Source organism: Anastrepha obliqua, chromosome 2 (assembly GCF_027943255.1).
Source record: "Anastrepha obliqua isolate idAnaObli1 chromosome 2, idAnaObli1_1.0, whole genome shotgun sequence".
In the NCBI taxonomy this organism is placed as follows: Eukaryota; Metazoa; Arthropoda; class Insecta; order Diptera; family Tephritidae; genus Anastrepha; species Anastrepha obliqua.
In genome coordinates this window covers 84383086-84401848 of record NC_072893.1, presented here as the reverse complement: position 1 = coordinate 84401848, position 18763 = coordinate 84383086, and the positions used below count along the sequence as shown (strand labels likewise).

The 18763-nt window shown below is 36.7% G+C and overlaps 4 protein-coding genes across 5 annotated transcripts in view; 1 reads left to right on the top strand and 3 right to left on the bottom strand.

The window, feature by feature from the left end:
- LOC129237669 (neprilysin-1) overlaps nucleotides 1-2400 on the top strand; it is a 59294-nt gene extending 56894 nt beyond the window's left edge. The window contains exons 8-9 of the mRNA XM_054872544.1: nucleotides 1092-1288; nucleotides 1383-2400. Coding sequence (XP_054728519.1) covers nucleotides 1092-1288; nucleotides 1383-1655 — 470 coding nt within the window. The 3' untranslated portion in view covers nucleotides 1656-2400. The remainder of the gene's footprint in view (nucleotides 1-1091; nucleotides 1289-1382) is intronic.
- Nucleotides 2401-9721: 7321 nt separating this feature from the next.
- On the bottom strand, nucleotides 9722-11894 carry LOC129237847 (uncharacterized). The gene is made up of 4 exons (XM_054872801.1): nucleotides 11352-11894; nucleotides 10370-10458; nucleotides 10138-10309; nucleotides 9722-10068 (listed from the first exon to the last, which is right to left on the bottom strand). Exons 1-4 carry the CDS (start codon nucleotides 11521-11523, stop codon nucleotides 9725-9727), a joined length of 777 nt encoding a protein of 258 aa, XP_054728776.1. The 5' UTR covers nucleotides 11524-11894; the 3' UTR covers nucleotides 9722-9724.
- A 1599-nt stretch (nucleotides 11895-13493) lies between these two features.
- LOC129238889 (sialin) lies at nucleotides 13494-15790 on the bottom strand. Of its 2 annotated transcripts, none has more exons than XM_054874113.1 (2): nucleotides 15426-15790; nucleotides 13494-15320 (listed from the first exon to the last, which is right to left on the bottom strand). In XM_054874113.1, the coding sequence occupies exons 1-2, from the start codon at nucleotides 15658-15660 to the stop codon at nucleotides 13837-13839; spliced, it is 1719 nt and encodes a 572-aa protein (XP_054730088.1). In that variant the 5' UTR covers nucleotides 15661-15790; the 3' UTR covers nucleotides 13494-13836. The 2 variants fall into 2 exon arrangements, with proteins under 2 accessions (XP_054730088.1, XP_054730089.1); XM_054874114.1 differs by having other exon boundaries at nucleotides 13494-15311.
- A 327-nt stretch (nucleotides 15791-16117) lies between these two features.
- Nucleotides 16118-17242, bottom strand: LOC129237578 (uncharacterized). The gene has a single exon (XM_054872405.1). It carries the CDS (start codon nucleotides 17001-17003, stop codon nucleotides 16248-16250), a length of 756 nt encoding a protein of 251 aa, XP_054728380.1. The 5' UTR covers nucleotides 17004-17242; the 3' UTR covers nucleotides 16118-16247.
- Nucleotides 17243-18763: the final 1521 nt, after the last annotated feature.

Here is an 18763-nt window from a genome sequence, read left to right as displayed (position 1 = left end):
ATCACAATGGACCTGCCGAAGGTCTAAGTGTGTTTTGCGACAACCACCCTACCTACCTACCTACCTACAAAATATTGTGCCTGAGCGATTAAGCTCTGCGGCTCGTACGATCCTCTCCAACATCAGGTTAAAGAAGTCACACGACAGCGAGTCACCCTGTCTGAAACCTCGTTCGATATCAAACGGCTCGGAGAGACCCTTCCCAATTCTGACTTCGCTGCTGGTATTGAGCATACCATAGCCGTATTAGTTTTGCGGGGATTCCAAATTCAGACATCAAGGCATATAGGTAGCTTCTTTTCGTACTGTCGAATGCAGCTTTGAAGTCGACGAAAAGTGGGTGTCGATTCTCTATTTACGGGCTTTTTCCAAGATTTGGGTATTATGCATATTTGTTCGATTGTGGATTTTCAAAGTCTAAAGCCACACTGATAAGATCCAATCAGTTGGTTGATGGTGGGCTTCAGCCTTTCACCCAATACACTCGCTAGAACCTTATAGGCGATATTTAGTAGACTGATCCCGCGATAATTGGCACAGATTGCAGGATCACTCTTCTTATGGTTTCATCCGACCATATTTTGCATAGAAGTATGCTCTGGATGTCAGTCACCAGGTCGCCGTCTTTGTTCTTACAGGAAAACTTCCTATACTGATGACGACCCCTGCAAAGATCTGGCTTTCATGCCTATAAAATAAAGCTGGTGCAAGAATTGAAGCCAAATGACTATGATGGGCCAATTTAGATTTATTATTCAAATATATTGGACAAAGTAGTAAAAAATTGGACTGATCGAATGGACCATGTAACTTATAGCCACGGTGGACATATACATAAAAAATAACACAAAAAATAAATGCCATGAAATTATCTACCACATTATAATAAAAATAAAAAATATAAAACAATCTATTCCAACAATATTTTTGTTTTTGTTATGGTTTTAAGTTCTCAAGCTATTAAATGAGCACCCGATATAATGTTAGTTATTTCTGAAAGTCTTCAAGGTTCAACCCCTATTAAGATATCTGTTTTCAATTTAAAAAACATTTATATAAAATTTTGAAAATTTTTTAACTCTACGATACAGGTCGTCAATTTGATAAGGATGGGAATATGATGCAATGGTGGAATAATGCCACAATCGAAGCTTTCCGTGAACGCACGCAGTGCATAATCGACCAGTATTCCAGATATAAGATCGAAGAAGTGGATATGTATGTGAATGGACGAATGACACAAGGTGAAAATATAGCGGACAATGGTGGACTAAAGCAGGCTTTCAGGGTGGGTGAGAAACTTATACATAAAATTATATTATTATTACCTTTAATTCTGTTGACTAAAATCAACTTGTACGATCTTTATTCGTCTCACATAGGCCTATAAAAAGTGGGTAAAACGTCATGGCCCCGAACCGGAATTGCCCGGCCTCAATTTAACGCACGACCAACTATTCTTCTTGAATTACGCACAAATCTGGTGCGGTTCAATGCGACCCGAAGATGCGGTTACGAAGATACGCTCTTCGGTGCACTCGCCGGGTTTCATACGAGTACTCGCGCCACTCTCAAACTCTAAAGACTTTGCCGAGGCGTACAAATGTAAACTCGGCTCGCCGATGAATCCTGTGGAAAAGTGTAGCGTGTGGTAAAAAAGTTCGCTATATATGTGCATACATATGTACGTGCATATAAATATTTAACTAAATATATACATACTTACTTAATACATAATTTATATGATGCACAAAAGATGTATAAGATAATAAAAGTAAACAATAAATTTGATTGAGTAGCACAGTGTATGTAGTGTAGAGGCATAAATATTGAAAGCAGTTTGCTTAAAAGAATAGAATTAGTATCTAATGATTTTATTTTTTATAAATGTAATAAAACATTACTTAACTTCGTACTTATGTTAACGAGGATAATATACATACATACAGGTACATACATACATATACAAATACATAAATTGTAAAATTGTTAATTTGAATGAATAAAATTAACGCATGTTAGTTAAGCATCATACATACATGCTTTACACATACACACATACATACATACAAACATGCATTCAAATTATAAGTAAATATACCTAACATATTTACATTTGCAATTTGTATAATGCAAATTCATACATAACCAAATTTAGACATACTTACACATAGCAAAATACAGTTATTTCTGATTAAACAAGTGAAAAAATATTTGGAAATCGTTCATTAAAGCAGAGCAAAATACCTACACATGTGTACATACATGCATACATATGTGTACAGATAAAAAATGCATTCATACACTTGATATGTACTTTCATTGGACATACATACATACATACATATGTATATTGATAATATAGAATAAAAAAACAACTATATGGTAAATTTCACAATATTATAAACGAGTTTTTACTCTTCCAAGTATGAGGGTTTCTTCTTCTTAATTGGCGCGATGACCACTTACGAGATATTGGGCGAGTTTAACCCTCCGATGTTCATATGGGTCTGGCCAGACCCATTCGATCTTTAAATGTATGTAGATCTTTTATTTTTAATATCTGAGGCTTCTTAGTCCATGACTTCCTAAAATGTAGTGTGCTAAACACAATGAAGTAGCAAAATTAAGATTTTTGGTATATATTTGTTGTAAAAATAATAACTTTAAACTAATTTCGTTAATTAAGCTCACATGGGTCTGTGCAGACCCATATAAGCTTCTCATGTAAATTGGTTAACCGTTAGGTGTAAACAACTAAACTGTTAGCGGAGGCAGCGACAGAGATAATTTTTTAGTTGACATTTGAAAATTAAAGTGAATACGTGTTTTTTAATTAGTGGGAAGTGTTTTTTTTTAATAAAATGGAACAAGTAAATATGGATGAAGTTGATGTGATGACGCATTTGCTTCGTAAGCTAAGTGCAGCAAATGTGAGTCCGGAAAAACGTCAGCGACTTCAGGCACAAATTGAAGAAATTATGGGACAGGAGTCCGATCCATTTGAAACAAGTGGCGACGTGGAAGATGATGAATATTTTCCAGATGAAGATGACTTCGGTGAAGCATCAGATATAGAACAGGAAATCGAGTTAGAGGCTGTTCTGGATGAAAACCATGATGATATTGAGAATTTGTATAGAGAAGCTATCGCCCTTCAGGCTTCAACCACAATGGAATCATGCAGCACATCTATTACCCAGGGCCTTATATACAGGTCGAAAGATTGTAAGATGTGGAATTCAAATCCTCCACCACCTGGAAGGCCTCGTTGTCACAATGTTACAACTTTTACTCGTAAAGGGCCACTACGAGGAGCGTCACCGTGTCATAAAGCTCTTTTCAAGCTATTGCTGTCTCCTGTGACCTGGATTTGTGACTCTGTTTCAAACTACCCTTTGAAAGGTATAATTTATACCGGAAAACCACCAGGTGGCCAGCGAGAAATGAATCAAGGTGAACGGGTCGTCATGAAATTGATGGAAAATTATATGGAAAGCGGTAGGACTGTTTATGCTGACAATTTTTTTTCAACATACAACTTGGCAGAAATGTTGATGGATTGTAGAGTGGCTTTCGTCGGTACCGTAAGAAAAAATAAGACCTTCATTCCGCATGAATTGCTTAACCCGAAGCGTGATGTTAAAAGCACTTTATTTTGTTATCACAATAATAATATCGCTCTGTGCTCGTATATGGCAAAGCCGAAAAAGCCAGTAATTATGTTATCCACTGCCCATTACCGTCAAAGCACCGATCCATTGAAAGGATTCAAGCCAGATCAAATTTTGGACTACAATAAATTTAAAGCGAAACGGGCGACTAACCCATTAGTAGGAGGTTTGCTCATATAAGACAAGCAATGAATCTATTCAATATCAAGTTGAGTATGAATTATATACACACCTACATATATCTCCACGTATAAAGATATGTGTATGCATGTATTCATATTTACTAATTTAAAATAAATAATTTCGCTACTTATAGGTACCGGAATCTTGTCCATCGACATCAGATGCAGCACAGCAACAATCATATGCTCAAGTTGCTTCAACAGGGTCATCGTGCTATCATCGTGCTGCTTCTTCTTCGAAAAAGCGACGTAAAACTCGTTATAACTGCAGCAAATGTAATCGTCCCATGTGTCTTAATGAACATTCCATGCAACTATATAGTTGTAAACCCAATTGCTCTTCGTAATTAATACTAATCCGTTCAAATAAATAAATAAAATTATTTTTAAAACCGTATTTCTTACATTATTTGTATGGGTCTGGCCAGACCCTTATGATGCACTTACCGCATCATAAGGCACCGAACATCGGAGGGTTAACAAAGCACGCCAGTCATTTTTCGTGCTGACCGGCGTCAGTTGGACATACCAAGTGAAACCGAGTCCTTCTCCACTTAACCTTTCCAACGTAAAGGAGGCCTTCCTCTTTTTCTGCTACCACCAGCTGGTACCGTATCGAATACTTTCAGAGCCGGAACGTTTGTATCCATTCGGACGACATGACTCGGCCAACGTAGCCGCTGGATCTGTATTCGCTGCGCTATGTCTACGTCGTCGTAAAGCTCAGACAGTTTATCGTTCCATCGCCTGCGATATTCACCACCGCCAACGTACAAAAATGACGGCTTACCAAGGTACATATATATCCCATATTGGATACAGATATGTACGATGTACTGCTGGGTCATCTGATTGTCAGAGCATTTGATCAAAGACATACATACATGCATACCTATGTACATATGAATAAAGTTGCAGTGTATGTCGTCGCTGATTTTAAAATAAATTGGTTTTAAGCTCAAGTACGAAGTTAAGTTTTCGCATCTAACCTGATTTGTTGCCTGTATCTTAGTCGCTCGGTCATATGTACGATAGATAGCGGGGACGAAGATTCACATACCTCTTCTTTTAGAGTGGGTTGAAATGCATTGACATTTTCGTTGTAGTTTTTGAAGCAGCTTAGAGCGGTAATAACATCAGTCAACGCGCTGTTTCGACGAGACCGTGTCGGAGGGAGAGGGAGATGAGTAGAGTTAAGCGGGCATATAAAGAGGTGGTTAACATCATGCGAGGTATCTTCCCATGCCGAACAAATCTTGAGTATGTAAAGGTCGATTATAATTATAGATAAGTGGGAGTTTAATCAGGTTATACTGGTATTTAGAAGATCATTATACCGCGAGACATCTGAAACTCTTCGTATACAAACTCCTGAAAATGGAGCATACCATATATATATAACTCACTATTTAGATGGTGCTCGGGGGGAAACATCCCGTTGGAGTCCTGAGTACGGTTTTCTGATAGTTTTGTACCTTCGTCCACTCCAACCTACTATTCCCGAGATGGTAGCTGCGTAATTTAGCACCGGTAGACCTAGAGACTTAAATTACGCCCGCAACCTTTACTTATTTTTGCCCCAAGTGCTATCGGTTATAAGACTCTGTTGGGATTTTACACTTTGTATCGAGGCTGTTGATCTCGCTGAGATCTTGCGGTAGTTAAGTTATATAGTTACCCCTTGACTATGGGAGGAGTAGATAACGAATGATTGAGGTTGAGAAAAGAAATGTTAAGCCAGAGCTGAGCGATAAAAAAAGCCAGAGCTCAGCTTTTTTATACTAAACCATCTTTCTTTACTGTTACTAATAGTGGGACATTATTTTGAAATGAATTGAGTGTGATTGCAGCTTACCTGAAGTTGGCAGGCTTCGGGAGCTCTTGTTGGTGCTAAAGATATAGCCCAGTAATTAGTATACAAGCCACAGATTAACTCTATTAACTCTAGCCTTGTCTACGAACGTTTACCGGGATATAACCGGGACAAGTATACTACACACATGCGAACTACACACATATATAAGGTTTGTAGCCTCAATTTTAACCTTCACATAGAACTATGATGGTCTGCCTTCCGCTCCTCAAAATTTTGTTCGAACGTATTAAAGTTACATCATTAACGATGCAGTTTAGAAATTGTGAATTTTAGTTTTTCCCATAAGGAGACTGAAACCAATATATCTTGTAATACCCAAGGCGTTTTATAGTAGTAATTCATCCAAGCCCTGGTTGTATTAGGGTTGAGTCACCAGCATAGGTGGTAGCCTGGAAGACTGTACTCTTAATTCTGAAATAGCGGAAATGAAATATTTACCGTTAAACTCCAAAAAAGTGAAGAGTGGACTCTATGTCCGTTATTGTCTACCTAGTGTTATTGTCTACCCTAGGAAAGTTAAGTCCTACCTATACTTCTTCTTCTTCTTAATTGACGCGATAACCGCTTACGCGATTTTGGCCGAGTTTAACAAAGCGCGCCAGTCGTTTCTTTCTTGTGCTAATCGGCGCCAGTTTGGCACATCAAGTGAAGCCAAGTCCTTCTCCCCCTGACCTTTCCAACGTAAAGGAGGCCTTCCTCTTCCTCTGCTACCACCAGCTGGTACCGTATCGAATACTTTCAGAGCCGGAACGTTTGTATCCATTCGGACGACATGACCAAGCCAACGTAGCCGCTGGATCTTTATTCGCTGCGCTATGTCTATGTCGTCGTAAAGCTCATACAGTTCATCGTTCCATCACCTGCGATATTCGCCGCCGCCAAAGTGCAAAGGTCCAAAAATCTTACGCAGAATCTTTCTCTCAAACACTCCAAATGACGCTTCATCGGATATTGTCACCGTCCAAGCTTCTGCGTCATACGTTAGGACGGGCATGATAAGAGCCCTGTAGAGTGTTAGTTTTGCTCGTCGAGAGAGGACTTTACTGCTCAGTTGCCTACTTAGTACAAAGTAGCACTTCTTGGCAAGAGAGATTCTACGTTGTATTTCAAGGTTGACATTGTTATCGGTGTTAATGCTGGTCCCTAAATAAACGAAGTCTTTTAAAACCTCGAAATTATAACTATCAACAGTGACGTGGATGCCGATACGCGAGTTCGCCGGGTGTTTGTTAGAAGACAGGATGTACTTCGTCTTGTCCTCGCTCACCACCAGACCCTCTCTATTGCCTCTTTATCCAGTTTGGAGAAGGCAGAACTAACAGCGCGGTTGTGAAGGCCGTTGATGTCAATATCATCGGCATACACCAACAAAATATTGGAAATACAGGAGGTAGAATAATCTAGCTATTTGCAAAACCGCGAAAATCATGTGTACAAAGAATGCAGATAAATACGCCAGATTCGTACTAGCCCTGTCTAGTAAGGAAAGCAGAACTATCGTAGGTATACTGACAGGCCACAATTTGTTAGCGGTACACGCACAGAAGATGGGAATTGCAATGAACTATAAAGAAGAGAGGGAAACTTTAGAACACTTTCTATGTTTCTGCCCTGCATTAGCTAAAACCCGAATGAAGTTTTAAGGAGCTCTACAATATGAGAGAATAGAATATCTCTTGGGGTTGGAGCTTCAGAGCTTACTTAGATTCGCAAAAGACGCAGGCTTATTACAAGAAGCATACTACATGGAAAGGTAGGGGTCAAGCTCCATCTGGTACCACTCAGGACCAATAGGTCTATGTGAAGGCTTTCAGCCAGTCAGGTCAACCTAACCTATACCTATAAAGAATTAATAATTTTTCCCGGAGAACACATTGTCGTAGGCTTCTTCAATATCAAGAAATATCTCTAATGCGAATTCTTCTAGTGCAGTTTGCTCAGGTCTAGAGTTTTAATATGTTTCCAAGGGCATCGTTTACTACGTATTCGCTCTCTCAATTACTATTTCTAATTACCCTGTTTTCCAGATTTATTAGTAAGTCAGTAACATTTTTTTTAATATTTGGTTTTTTTTTTTTCAAATTACAATTTCACTGCAACTAGCGTCGTTTCAAGCATATTTTTGGGTGCTTGGCCGAGCTCTTCCTCCTATTTATGGGGTGCGTCTTGATGTTGTTCCACAAAATGGAGGGATCTACAGTTTCTAGCCGACTCCGAACGGTAGATATTTTAATGAGAAGCTTTTTCATGGCAGAAATACACTCGGAGGTTTGCTATTGCCTGCCAAGGGGCGGCCGCTACTAGAAAACACTTTTTCTTAATTTTGATGTTGCACCGAGATTCGAACCTACGCTCTCTCTGAATTCCAAATGGTAGTCACGCACCAACTCATTCGGCTACGGCGGTCGCCTTACTGCAATTAAAACTGAGTCCAATCCTGAAACATATATTACAGCTCTCCGATAAAACAATTTATTTATAGATAAATTTATTTCCAAGAACTTTTTTCATCTCTGTATATTCCAGGAGTGTTAACTTGACCCTATGAAGAAAAATTTGTGTTTATTTCTTCTTGCTTCCATAATTCAAAAAATGTTAAGTTATTTGTTTATTTATTCTTTTTGGTATTTTGCTAAGAATTTATTTCCTTCTTCTTTGATTTGGTTTAATTCTGTTTTTTTTCTTTGTGTTGGTTTTACCTCCGATTTCGGTAAGTTTCTGAAAGAAATTAGTCGCAGTAATTCGCTCTCAAAATTTGTAATGCAAAATACCTAGTTGGGTTCGTAATTCAAAAATTACAAATTGCGAATCACGAATTATGAATGCTGCTGCCTTAGAAAAATATTATTAGAGAACTCGGATCTAACTTCTACCGAATATGCCGGCCTCTGTAAAATTTTGAAAGAGAATGAGATGAGACTTATCAGTCGTAATAGATAATGGAATGGATAGCTCATTGCAAAACTCAGCACTTGTCCGTATGTCTGGATAAACTTCCTGGATAGCATCCGATATGCCGACTTTGGTGGTACCAATCATTTCTGGTTGATTCGTAGAGAGCTATAGTCCCAAAGGTAAAAATCAGCTAAACATATTCTTACGAAAGAATAGAATAACAAAAATAGACAAAGATAAAAACTTGTTAATCTATACTATAAAGGTGAATGTCTGTACGTTGTCCGCGCATCACTACGAAACGACAACACCAAATGACGTAAAAATTTTTATACATCACATTTTCACCCAATGAAGGTTATAGGCATGTTTTTATGATGGAACTCCCTTCCCACAGCCCCCAGGCCGTGCCACCACTCGCATTCGTCACTAATAATCGAATATTTGCTTAAATTTAATCTAAAAAACCTTAGTTTTTCCTATTTCCCACTATTTATAGCACACTCTTGACTTCATAATCCGCATAAGCTGTTCAACTATGACCCAAATGCAAAGTTCAAAAACGGTTTGAGATAGAAAATTAATAAGAATAATTTTGCTTGCTATTTTTCTGATTGGTTGTTTTGATTTTATTCAACGTGGCATAGCAACGGATGCCGGGTATTGTAATATTATGGTTATTCATAAAAAACTATTTTCTATGAAATTATTGTTTGTAATTCTTTTATATACATACATATCCTAAATCCCTCAAAACTACTCCTACGCGAGCGGGGCCGCGGATTAAAGCTAGTATTATTATATGTGTAAAGAAAAATCCATTATTTTGTTTTATTCTTCGGTCAGACCATGGTATAATTATGACTTTCTCATTTCAATTTATGATGCATTTCTTCTAAGATTCTATTTAAAAATCGAAGACTGAAATATGTAAGTTCCAGCTAAATTTCTGGGGATACCTTCTACTCCTTATCCTTATAATGCTCATACATTTCTAACTCTAGTTTTCGTAATTTGACATATTCTCACTTTATTTTTTCTTCATTTCGTTTTATTGTTTGTCTTGGTAATTTTTTTACTACAAAAAGTTGGAGTTTCTACGGGACCAGCCAATGTGCTTTTTCAATACCTTCTTCTTCATCAAAGATAATCTCTGACTTTATCACAGTAGCTGCCTCTTCATCAAAGATAATCTCTGATTTTACCAAATTAGCTGCTTCATCATCTATAATCTCTGATTTTACCATCAGGTCTTCACTCCAGGAGTATCGATCATCTGGTAACGTAGAATTACTTTCCGCAAAATCATCAAATATCTTGGCCGTCTTATTTTCATTATACCGAAAATCGCCTTCAGCATATGAGACTGCTGTGTCTGAATCGTTAATTGGAAAGATCTGGGAAAGCCGGTTGTAGTATGGACAAATTTTATGCAATTTCTCTAAAATATTAAATGCATTTGAGGAAGTTAGGCAAAAGGGAACACATTTTGTTGGTAATTTAATGTCACCTTTTATTATTGGGCAGTCAATATCTACTTTGTTGACTTCTGTTCTTAGCCACTGTTCGGCCATCAGGTATGTCTTTTTCATATGCCGTACTTTTCCACACATCATATTAGGGTGGGCGTCAATTTTGGTTTTATTTAAAAAATTAGCATAGTACAGATGGGCGGTAGGTTTCTGTTCATGAGTAAGAATGTATATGAAAAAGTTATTTAAATTATTATTTTAAGCAAATACTTCAATATCATTGTTTTCCAACAAATAGTCCAATAAAAGTTGATTCTCTTCGTTTGTCCATTTTTTGCGGGTTTTACCATATTTTCTTCCTAAAATAAAAAACAATATAATACCATTTGATATAACAAGACAAGAAAAAAAAAAAAGAAATAGTGTTGTTGTTGTTGTAGCTGTAGCAGCATAAACATTCCCCATACTTCCATACGGTGAATGCTGCTGGAGTGACAGTCCTTGGCCGGATATATAATAAATCCGGGTCGTTTCGGTAACGTAGAACCGACCGTCGTGGAAATGACTGTCGTGGAAATGACAGGAATAGTGTTAAGTGTATACACTATATATTTTGCTTTTCCTTGTAGGGCATACACGGCCAAATTAAAAGGCTCACTAGTGATTACTGGTGAAGTGAGTCATTTGGAGGGTAGTACGCGTTTTCATGTTGTTCTCCAAATGGCGGGACCTACAGCTTTGAAGCGCTTCCTTCAGAATAGTAGATAGTTTTTATAAATTTTTTTGACAGAACTACACCCGGAGGTTTTTCAGCGTACGGTTTAGTTAATTACTTATAGATTGCCGGTTATGCATCTAAGTGGGTGATCGGATCCAAACAATTTTAACACACGATTGTATTCAATTCAATGGGTTTTGTCTAAGTAACTTCACATGTTCCACTTTCAAACAGCTCTATAGAGTGCTCGTGGAAAGATTAGGGGCTTCTCTTGAATTTCGAACTATCCTCTCTGTAATGGCCTGCGATGCCACGCCCGCTCCAGCTCCGCCCATCACCCCAAAATCAGTGGGTAATTAACTAAACATTCCCCATTTGTCATTATCTATTCAGGGTTGGCCGCCATTGGAAATGGTTTTATCTATCATTTTGCATTCTTAATAATAAGTTTTTAAACAGTTAGATGTGAACTGCATATCTTCATACATATAATATTCAATTAATATGAGACCAATAATTACTAGTAATAATCACCTTTATAAGAAGTAAACTCAGATGCAGCTCTAATTTTAGATTGTGGTGCTCGGCAATCCTGTGAAGGTTCCACTTCGATAGAAATTGCTTTTTTAGCCTTTCTCGCTCTGTAAAGGGCGGTCGCCCGTGCATTTCTTGAGGATCGGGACAAATTTGTTTTACGTCTACCCATTTCAATACAAATTTTTTTAAATTTTTAAATAAAAAACAAAGGATGTTTACAATCAAAGCAGAAGCTTTCCTGTGCGAGACAAATTAGTGATGGTGATTAATAAAGCTGTGGGGCTATCGCCGATTATATCGATAATGAGTGTTATTTTGCGACTATCCAAGGTTTTGTGACTCGATACTCTGCGCCATATGTGTTTAGTTTTTTCATTATCATTGGATTTAATTTTTAAATGCAGGCATCCCAATAATACGTTCACATATGCATTAATCTCCTATAAATCCACCAAATTAATCTACCCATTCACAAATGGCAGATGACCTGCAAAATTAACAATCAGCTTTGACAATATTGCTTTGAGAGGTTTTTCTTCATAGAAATTATTTTGGTGGAATATTTCGGTATTTTTGGTTTCTTTAATTTAATTATTAAATATATGAAGAAAATATTATACAAGGAGAAGAGCTAATTGCGCAATTGGCTGCTAATAATAAACAGTTGGAGGAAATCCGTATGCGACGTTTACTGAGACTGCAAAAAATTATGCCAGCAATGCGCATGGGGTATTCTATATTATATTTTATAATAAGTAATAAGGGGACAAAACGTTTATGGACACGCGTTTTTTCTGTAAAATTGAACCATAATTAATAATTTTGACAAACATTTTATTAGAATTATGTTTACAGACCTGTTTTCTTTGCCGGCATCCATTTCATTTAGTTTTCATTTTGATGTTTCTCTTCGCATTCGTAATAATAATTATCGATAAGACAAAAAACACAGGGTTGTATGTCCAAAATTATGATTATTATCTAGGATTATTTTATAATCTCAGATTTTGGGAGAGAAATTTTGTACGGAAAATCGCGCTTTTTAATTACGGATTTTATGTTAATCGCGAAAAAGTAGATCATCTACTTATATGTGAACGTATTCCAAGCCAGATAGTGACTCTCTTATTTATATGAAGGTATACTACATTAAAATTTAAATGTGAATATGTTATAGTTATAATATAACTTATTCCTTATTTGTTTATATACTTTTATTTAAGTAATTACATTCGCTGCCGAGTTTAGTAGGCAAATTTGGTGGCATACTCCTGTCTTCAGTTGAGTCTGAACGAATTTCCAACAGGGGCGTTTAGTTATAAATAACTTGCTATCAATCTTAAAGCCCAAAACTATTGATGCGCTAATTTTTCTTAAAAACAAATTTAGATGCATGGAAAATATAGACACATACATATAAAGTCAAAATAATGAAGTGTTATTATTCGGTAGTATCGATATCCTACACATCACCTATCGAAAAACATCGTTGAAATCAACTATCGTTTAATGTCACTAGTGACTAATCATAAATGATAAAATATACCGTAAACCGTGGCGACTAATGCTTTGTCCAAGGTACATTAGTTTGTCAGCTAATTTCTACAAATTTCCGAAGAAAATTAAGAAACAACAATTTGTTCGCAATTCGCAAGGTATTTGAGACTGATTTACTTACAAATGCAGTAATCCCCTCTCTAAATTTTGTATGACGAATTACTTAATTCGAAGGGCAATGGGAAATGAGTTACGAATGAGAGAGCGAATTAGACTTTGGACGTCTAGACTTAACTTAAGCTGTATTCTTTTGCATCCGACCTGTAAAAGAACACTACGAAAATTTAGTCAATTACGTAGAAAGCAACCACTCAAAATATTCTACTGGAGTTGATTTAACCGGTTTGAGTTGAAATTTAATTAAATTATGTACCTCGAAGAGATTTTTTTTTTTTTGTTTTGATGCGTTATTCTACCGTTATTTCATTATTTTCGATACCAAACTACCTTAAACAAAAAATAATATACGCTAATACGCTATTTTAAATCTATGTATATCATAAGAATCGCCCCGGTACCTTGTGCGTTTATTACATACTTTGGAGTTTTCATTGCAAATTTTTATAAAAGTACCTGTGTAGATAAGAGTATACATAGATCAACTTTATTAAAAGAATAAATAAAGTTCTCATTTAAAAAGTTCACATTCTATTGGAATGTAAAAAATCTAATAAAATTATAACACAAAGTTTATATTGTTAACATTATTGGTAGATATTTAAAATACTTTTAGGCGTTGCGCCTAATTTCCAAGTTTCTTAATTAATGCATTTAAATATTATATGTAACTCATACAATTCCATGTGTTAATGTGGAAAAAATAAATTATCACAAATTTGCGTAGGTATTCAGGAAATAATAGCATCCTTCGTTTATCACGGCATTATCGCTAGATTTCCAGCGCCAACAATCGCTACTGTGGCCTTTAAGAAGGTATATTTTGTGTTGCAATTAGACTCGGGTTACGGGACCAACTTTGTTCACTGGCGCTAGCGAATATTAAATATATGAAATTGCCTCCTACGTTTACCGCAGCAGCCAACCAAAATACAATACGCCATTGTGCCAATGTTTCATGATGATTTATAATCAGTCCAATTACATATGGTGCTAGAAAGCCACAAATGTTGGCAGCTGAGTTCGTCAGTCCATACATTGTGCCTGCGAAGCGTGGACTTAAAGCGATGTGATTCATTTGATTACCTGCATATACTGCGCCGCCAAAGGAACCAACACCTGCTAGCATCACTGTCACCCATATCCAATTACAGCCCACGTAGGCAGTAGCTAAAAGTCCCAGTGATGGTATAATGGACGCTACCGAATTCCATAACTTATACGAGTTGAGCAGAGAAATATAACCGCGCTCCAGCATCCAATCGGCCAAACCTGAGCACAAAATACCTACTATCCAACTTGTAAAGTAGGGGATTGCATTCAGCATTGCATTTGATTGGATGTCAAAATGTAGTATATTGCTCATATATGTGGGTAGTTCAGTCAGTTGCGTATAAAAAGCCCAACTCTGACCACATTGAGTTATTAAAATCGCCCACAACGGTATTGAAGTCAAAATTGAATGCCACGGTATCTGCTCTTCGGCTGTCTGTATAACATCTATGCTAGATTCAGATAGTAATTCGTTATAATTACGTGGCTGCATGGATCGTATACTCCGCTCTATATAGTCTCGCTCTTTTAATGATATACGAGGATGCTTACATGGACTGTCATACACGAGATACATCCAAAATGCGAACCATACTATGCCAAGCAAACCAAATATATAAAATGCCGATGGCCATCCTCCGAGAAATTCCAAAGAGCAGAGCCAGCCTGCCAACGGCATTGAGATCACTGTGCCAATATTCGATCCCGCGTATACAATAGCAGCGAATTTGTTGCGCTCTAGTGGTGGTATCCAGTGGGCTAACATTGCGTGCATCGCTGGGTAGGTAACACCTTCACCCATGCCTTCTAGCACTCGGACAAGTACTAACATTGGCAGATCCCAGTAGGCGGCAATAGGCGTTAGCAGTGTAAAAATTGCAGTAATTAATACGCCATAACCATAAATCAGCTTTCCACCCATAACCTCTGCCAGACGACCACCTGGCACTTGTGTCAGCACGTATCCGTAAAAAAAGGAACCCAACACCAGACCTTGGGTAGCTTCATCCCACACAAAATCACCCTCTCTCATAGGTCTTGTATTATTCTTTGGTGTCGGAACTGGACAAGTATCATCGACACTTGTGGAATTACTTTGAGGAATGGCAGTTTGATTTACCATAGCAACTATAGCAACCGACAAATTAACGCGCATTGCATAAACTACAGCAAAACCAAGGAAACCCATGAGTCCAAAAATATGCCGAGATTTCAGAAATGTATCATCATCTGAAATAACTAAGAACGTTATTAGCCTTAAGGAAAAGTAGTTTAAGTCGCATGCGCTTTGTGTTATGAGTAAAGCTTTTTGAAAGTATGTGTTAGGTATGTATGTGTGCTAACCTTCAATATCTCGAATGAGAGGCGTATCAGCAGAACTGCCCTCGTTTGTGTCTAATTCGTCGCTATCTTCATTACTGTACACATTAGTTGCACTTGCTGATCTACGACTATTGTCTACATCTCTGCGAAAAGTTATATCGTCATCAGCACAATCTTCCGCTGCATAATTGCGTACCAAACCATCACCGTTGTTGTCCACGTCAACGGCTTCATGCGAATTTTTTTTGCGAAACATTCTGCGCTTATCACTACCCTAAGCTCTTATTAAATCACACAAACTACGAATTTGACTCAATTAATGCACTTAATACACGGCGCTATAAGCTCGCACAAATGCAATGGACATGAAATACTTTTGTTTAGAATTCAAGAAAGTCAACAGAAAAGAGAAAGGCAAACTAGTAGAATTGCAATAACAGCTGATTAAAATATAGAGTTACCACTATGCAATGAAATAAAAGTTGGTTTATTTATTTATTATAATTAAAATCAAATATAATTAATCAAATTTAAAATAGAACTAAACAGGAAAACGCTAGTTATCAAGTCTTTCGACTTTAGTTTCATTATACTTTTAATGGAGATATAAGCGCTAAGGTATGCGCTATTAGGAAGTATGAGTAAACAGATTGTTACATTCAATATATGCCCAAGTCCACAAAAAATTATTACTTTAAATTAAGAATAGGGGGTTCGTTTAATTTGTGTTTATTACATTTAAATTGTGTTTATTACATTAATGGAAATTATATATGTGTTTGTAGTAAATAATACATGAAGTACAATTAACAAATTGTAGTCCACATGTCTCACATATCATTTTTAATTTGCAATAGCTGTTCCAAAAGGAAAAACAATATTTTTCCTTCCATTCTTTAGAATTAGTCTTTCGTAATGGTAATTTCCTTTAACCAAAGCACAGCTTCCATTACTCGCAGTTGTGCAATCGTTTTCCAGTGGCTCCAAAGAGACCTTATTACAGTCAATAAAGATGTTAACGCATGGGATCTGCAATGCCATTTCGTATGCGCTGGCAAGATTACTCGTCCAAATAGACGCATTTACTGCTTTTATCGATTCTTTTTTATACAAGCTAATAGACTCTTGTGTAGTACGGAATGTATGGAGTGTCGTAACACCATTGTAACCAGTTCCCAAATGATCATGCGTCACATCACACACTATTACAGGTGAGTTCGCCCCTAACTCTGGTACAGAAATGGTCTCCCAGTTGTGCTTAGCTATCAAAGCTAAAGCATTATTTCGTTCAATGTGCGGTGCTACCTCACTTGGAATTGCTCGCAATTGTGGATGCAGGCGCTCCAGGAAAGGCGTACGTACTGACTCAGCGACGAGTACAGTCACAATAACATCGATGGCAAAAGGAGATTGAAGTGATTGTGCCAAATAATAAGCAGCCGCGTTGAGATCGGCTTTATCAGCAACGATTAGAACGGTGGGTGTGCAATTACATGCACTGTCGACCATTTTCCCAGTCACCTTTTCAATTTCGCTGTTTGTTACACTATCGTATTCGATATTATCAAGCATATGCTGACAGATTTTAATGTCTGGCATTACAGAAGTTTGTTTTAAAAACGATTTAAGAACTGATAGATTTTTTAAAAATGGCGAGCAAACTATTATATTTCAGCAAAAATTATTCACCACTTATAAAATGAACTATTTGTATGATTTCTCTTTGTGTTTCTGATAAGAAACAATTTGACCACGGCGAATTCATACAAGGTGATGTTGCAACAAAAGCCGATTTGTAGTCCTTCCTTATTTTTTTCCAAATGCATGTTAAAATTATGTATTTAATTCACATGCTAATTGAAATTCGTAAAATTTGTAAAAGTAATAGGTGGTTTTGATATTCAAACAATCAAATTACAAAAACAAACTACATCCACAAAGGCGAATAGAATACTGAAGGTGGCAAGGCGAATTGCATATCTAAGGTGGCGCCATTAAAAACAGTTACCTTATTTTTTGCGATTTTGACAAGACTGATGTCTGCTCTCTTCGTGATACAAAACAAACATAAGTAGGAGAAATTACATATTTGTAAAAATTCAGTGTAGGCTTGGGTAATACATCCTATGATTTGAGAGATTAAAACTTAAGCGAACTAAGGCAAGGGAACTAATAAAGCACAAATTAATATAAAGCCTCCAAATGCAGTTGTTTGTAAGAAGAGGTGCATTGGCATTGGGCATTTAGTTATAAATTTTATTTGTATGGAAATAAACGAAAAATAGTAGAGCGAGTTCAGTCTTAAGCTGAACGCGTACATTTAAAGTTTTAAAACTAATTTATTTGTGATTTTATTTGAAAATATTGTGGTCAAACTCAGAGGAGTTATTGTAAGAGATTTGTTTGAATTTTAACGTAAGAAAATTCGTAACAATACCATAAGCGCCACCTAGCCTTGTCATTTCCAATAATTCCATCTTCAGCTTTTTTACTTTGCTTTACTTTGTACTTCTGTGGTCATTTGGAAGCTTTGAACGCTTTAGAGGGAATCGAACCGACGCGTAAAAATGAGCTTTTCAGCTTTTGGGGAATCAATTAAGTGCTCTCATGAAAACTCTAAAGCTAGATATATAATACACGAGGCAAGATATACAAGAAACACGTTGCGACCGTTGCTTCAATCTCAGTATTGTGTATAACTGTGGTGCAGGAAAGGTACAAGCGGAAGATACGTAAAATAAAATTTTTTAAATGATCGACGAAATACGTAAAATTACTTCTCTTATTATAATTGACGAACTTTTGTACGAAAATGAGGAAGAAGAGATGCAACAAAAGAAAAGAAAGAAAATTTGTTCCAAAAATTGGCTTTAAAAAAAAAACGAATTTTCGAACGAGAGGCTGATCAGCAGAATGAGAGAGGCAATATCAGCAGAAATTAGACTGGCAATAACTTTACGGTATCTTGCAACAGGAAACTCTTTTGCGGACTTGAAATTTTTATCAATTTTATTGTATTCATTTTTTAATTGTTCGTATGCTTTTTTTCTAAAATTTTTATTTTTATATTTTTCACTACTTATATCCCACAGCTCTCTCAAATTTTTATATTCGTTAATAAAATTAACATAATTTTCATTATTTTCAATTGCCATTTTTTCCTTTTTCACTTTATTTTACTCCGCACGAACCTTCTTCTTCGCTTGTTTTCAACGAACTGAACGAGTAAAAGCAGTAAACAATGATACACACGAAGCAACGGTTGCAGCAACATGGCCGTGTTGCTGCAACAGTTGCCTGGTGTGTATGTAGCTTAATAGATCACGGCTTTATTTTAGGTGGCTACATTAATCGATATG

Coding starts and splice junctions, on each gene's coding strand:
- LOC129237847 (XM_054872801.1), bottom strand. CDS start 11,523: ATGGGTAGACGTAAAACAAATTTGTCCCGATCCTCAAGAAATGCACGG. Junction 10,459..11,351: donor TGAGTTTACTTCTTATAAAG/GTGATTATTACT, acceptor TTTTTATTTTAG/GAAGAAAATATGGTAAAACC. Junction 10,310..10,369: donor TGGAAAACAATGATATTGAA/GTATTTGCTTAA, acceptor ACTCATGAACAG/AAACCTACCGCCCATCTGTA.
- LOC129238889 (XM_054874113.1), bottom strand. CDS start 15,660: ATGTTTCGCAAAAAAAATTCGCATGAAGCCGTTGACGTGGACAACAAC. Junction 15,321..15,425: donor TCTCATTCGAGATATTGAAG/GTTAGCACACAT, acceptor TAACGTTCTTAG/TTATTTCAGATGATGATACA.
- LOC129237578 (XM_054872405.1), bottom strand. CDS start 17,003: ATGCCAGACATTAAAATCTGTCAGCATATGCTTGATAATATCGAATAC.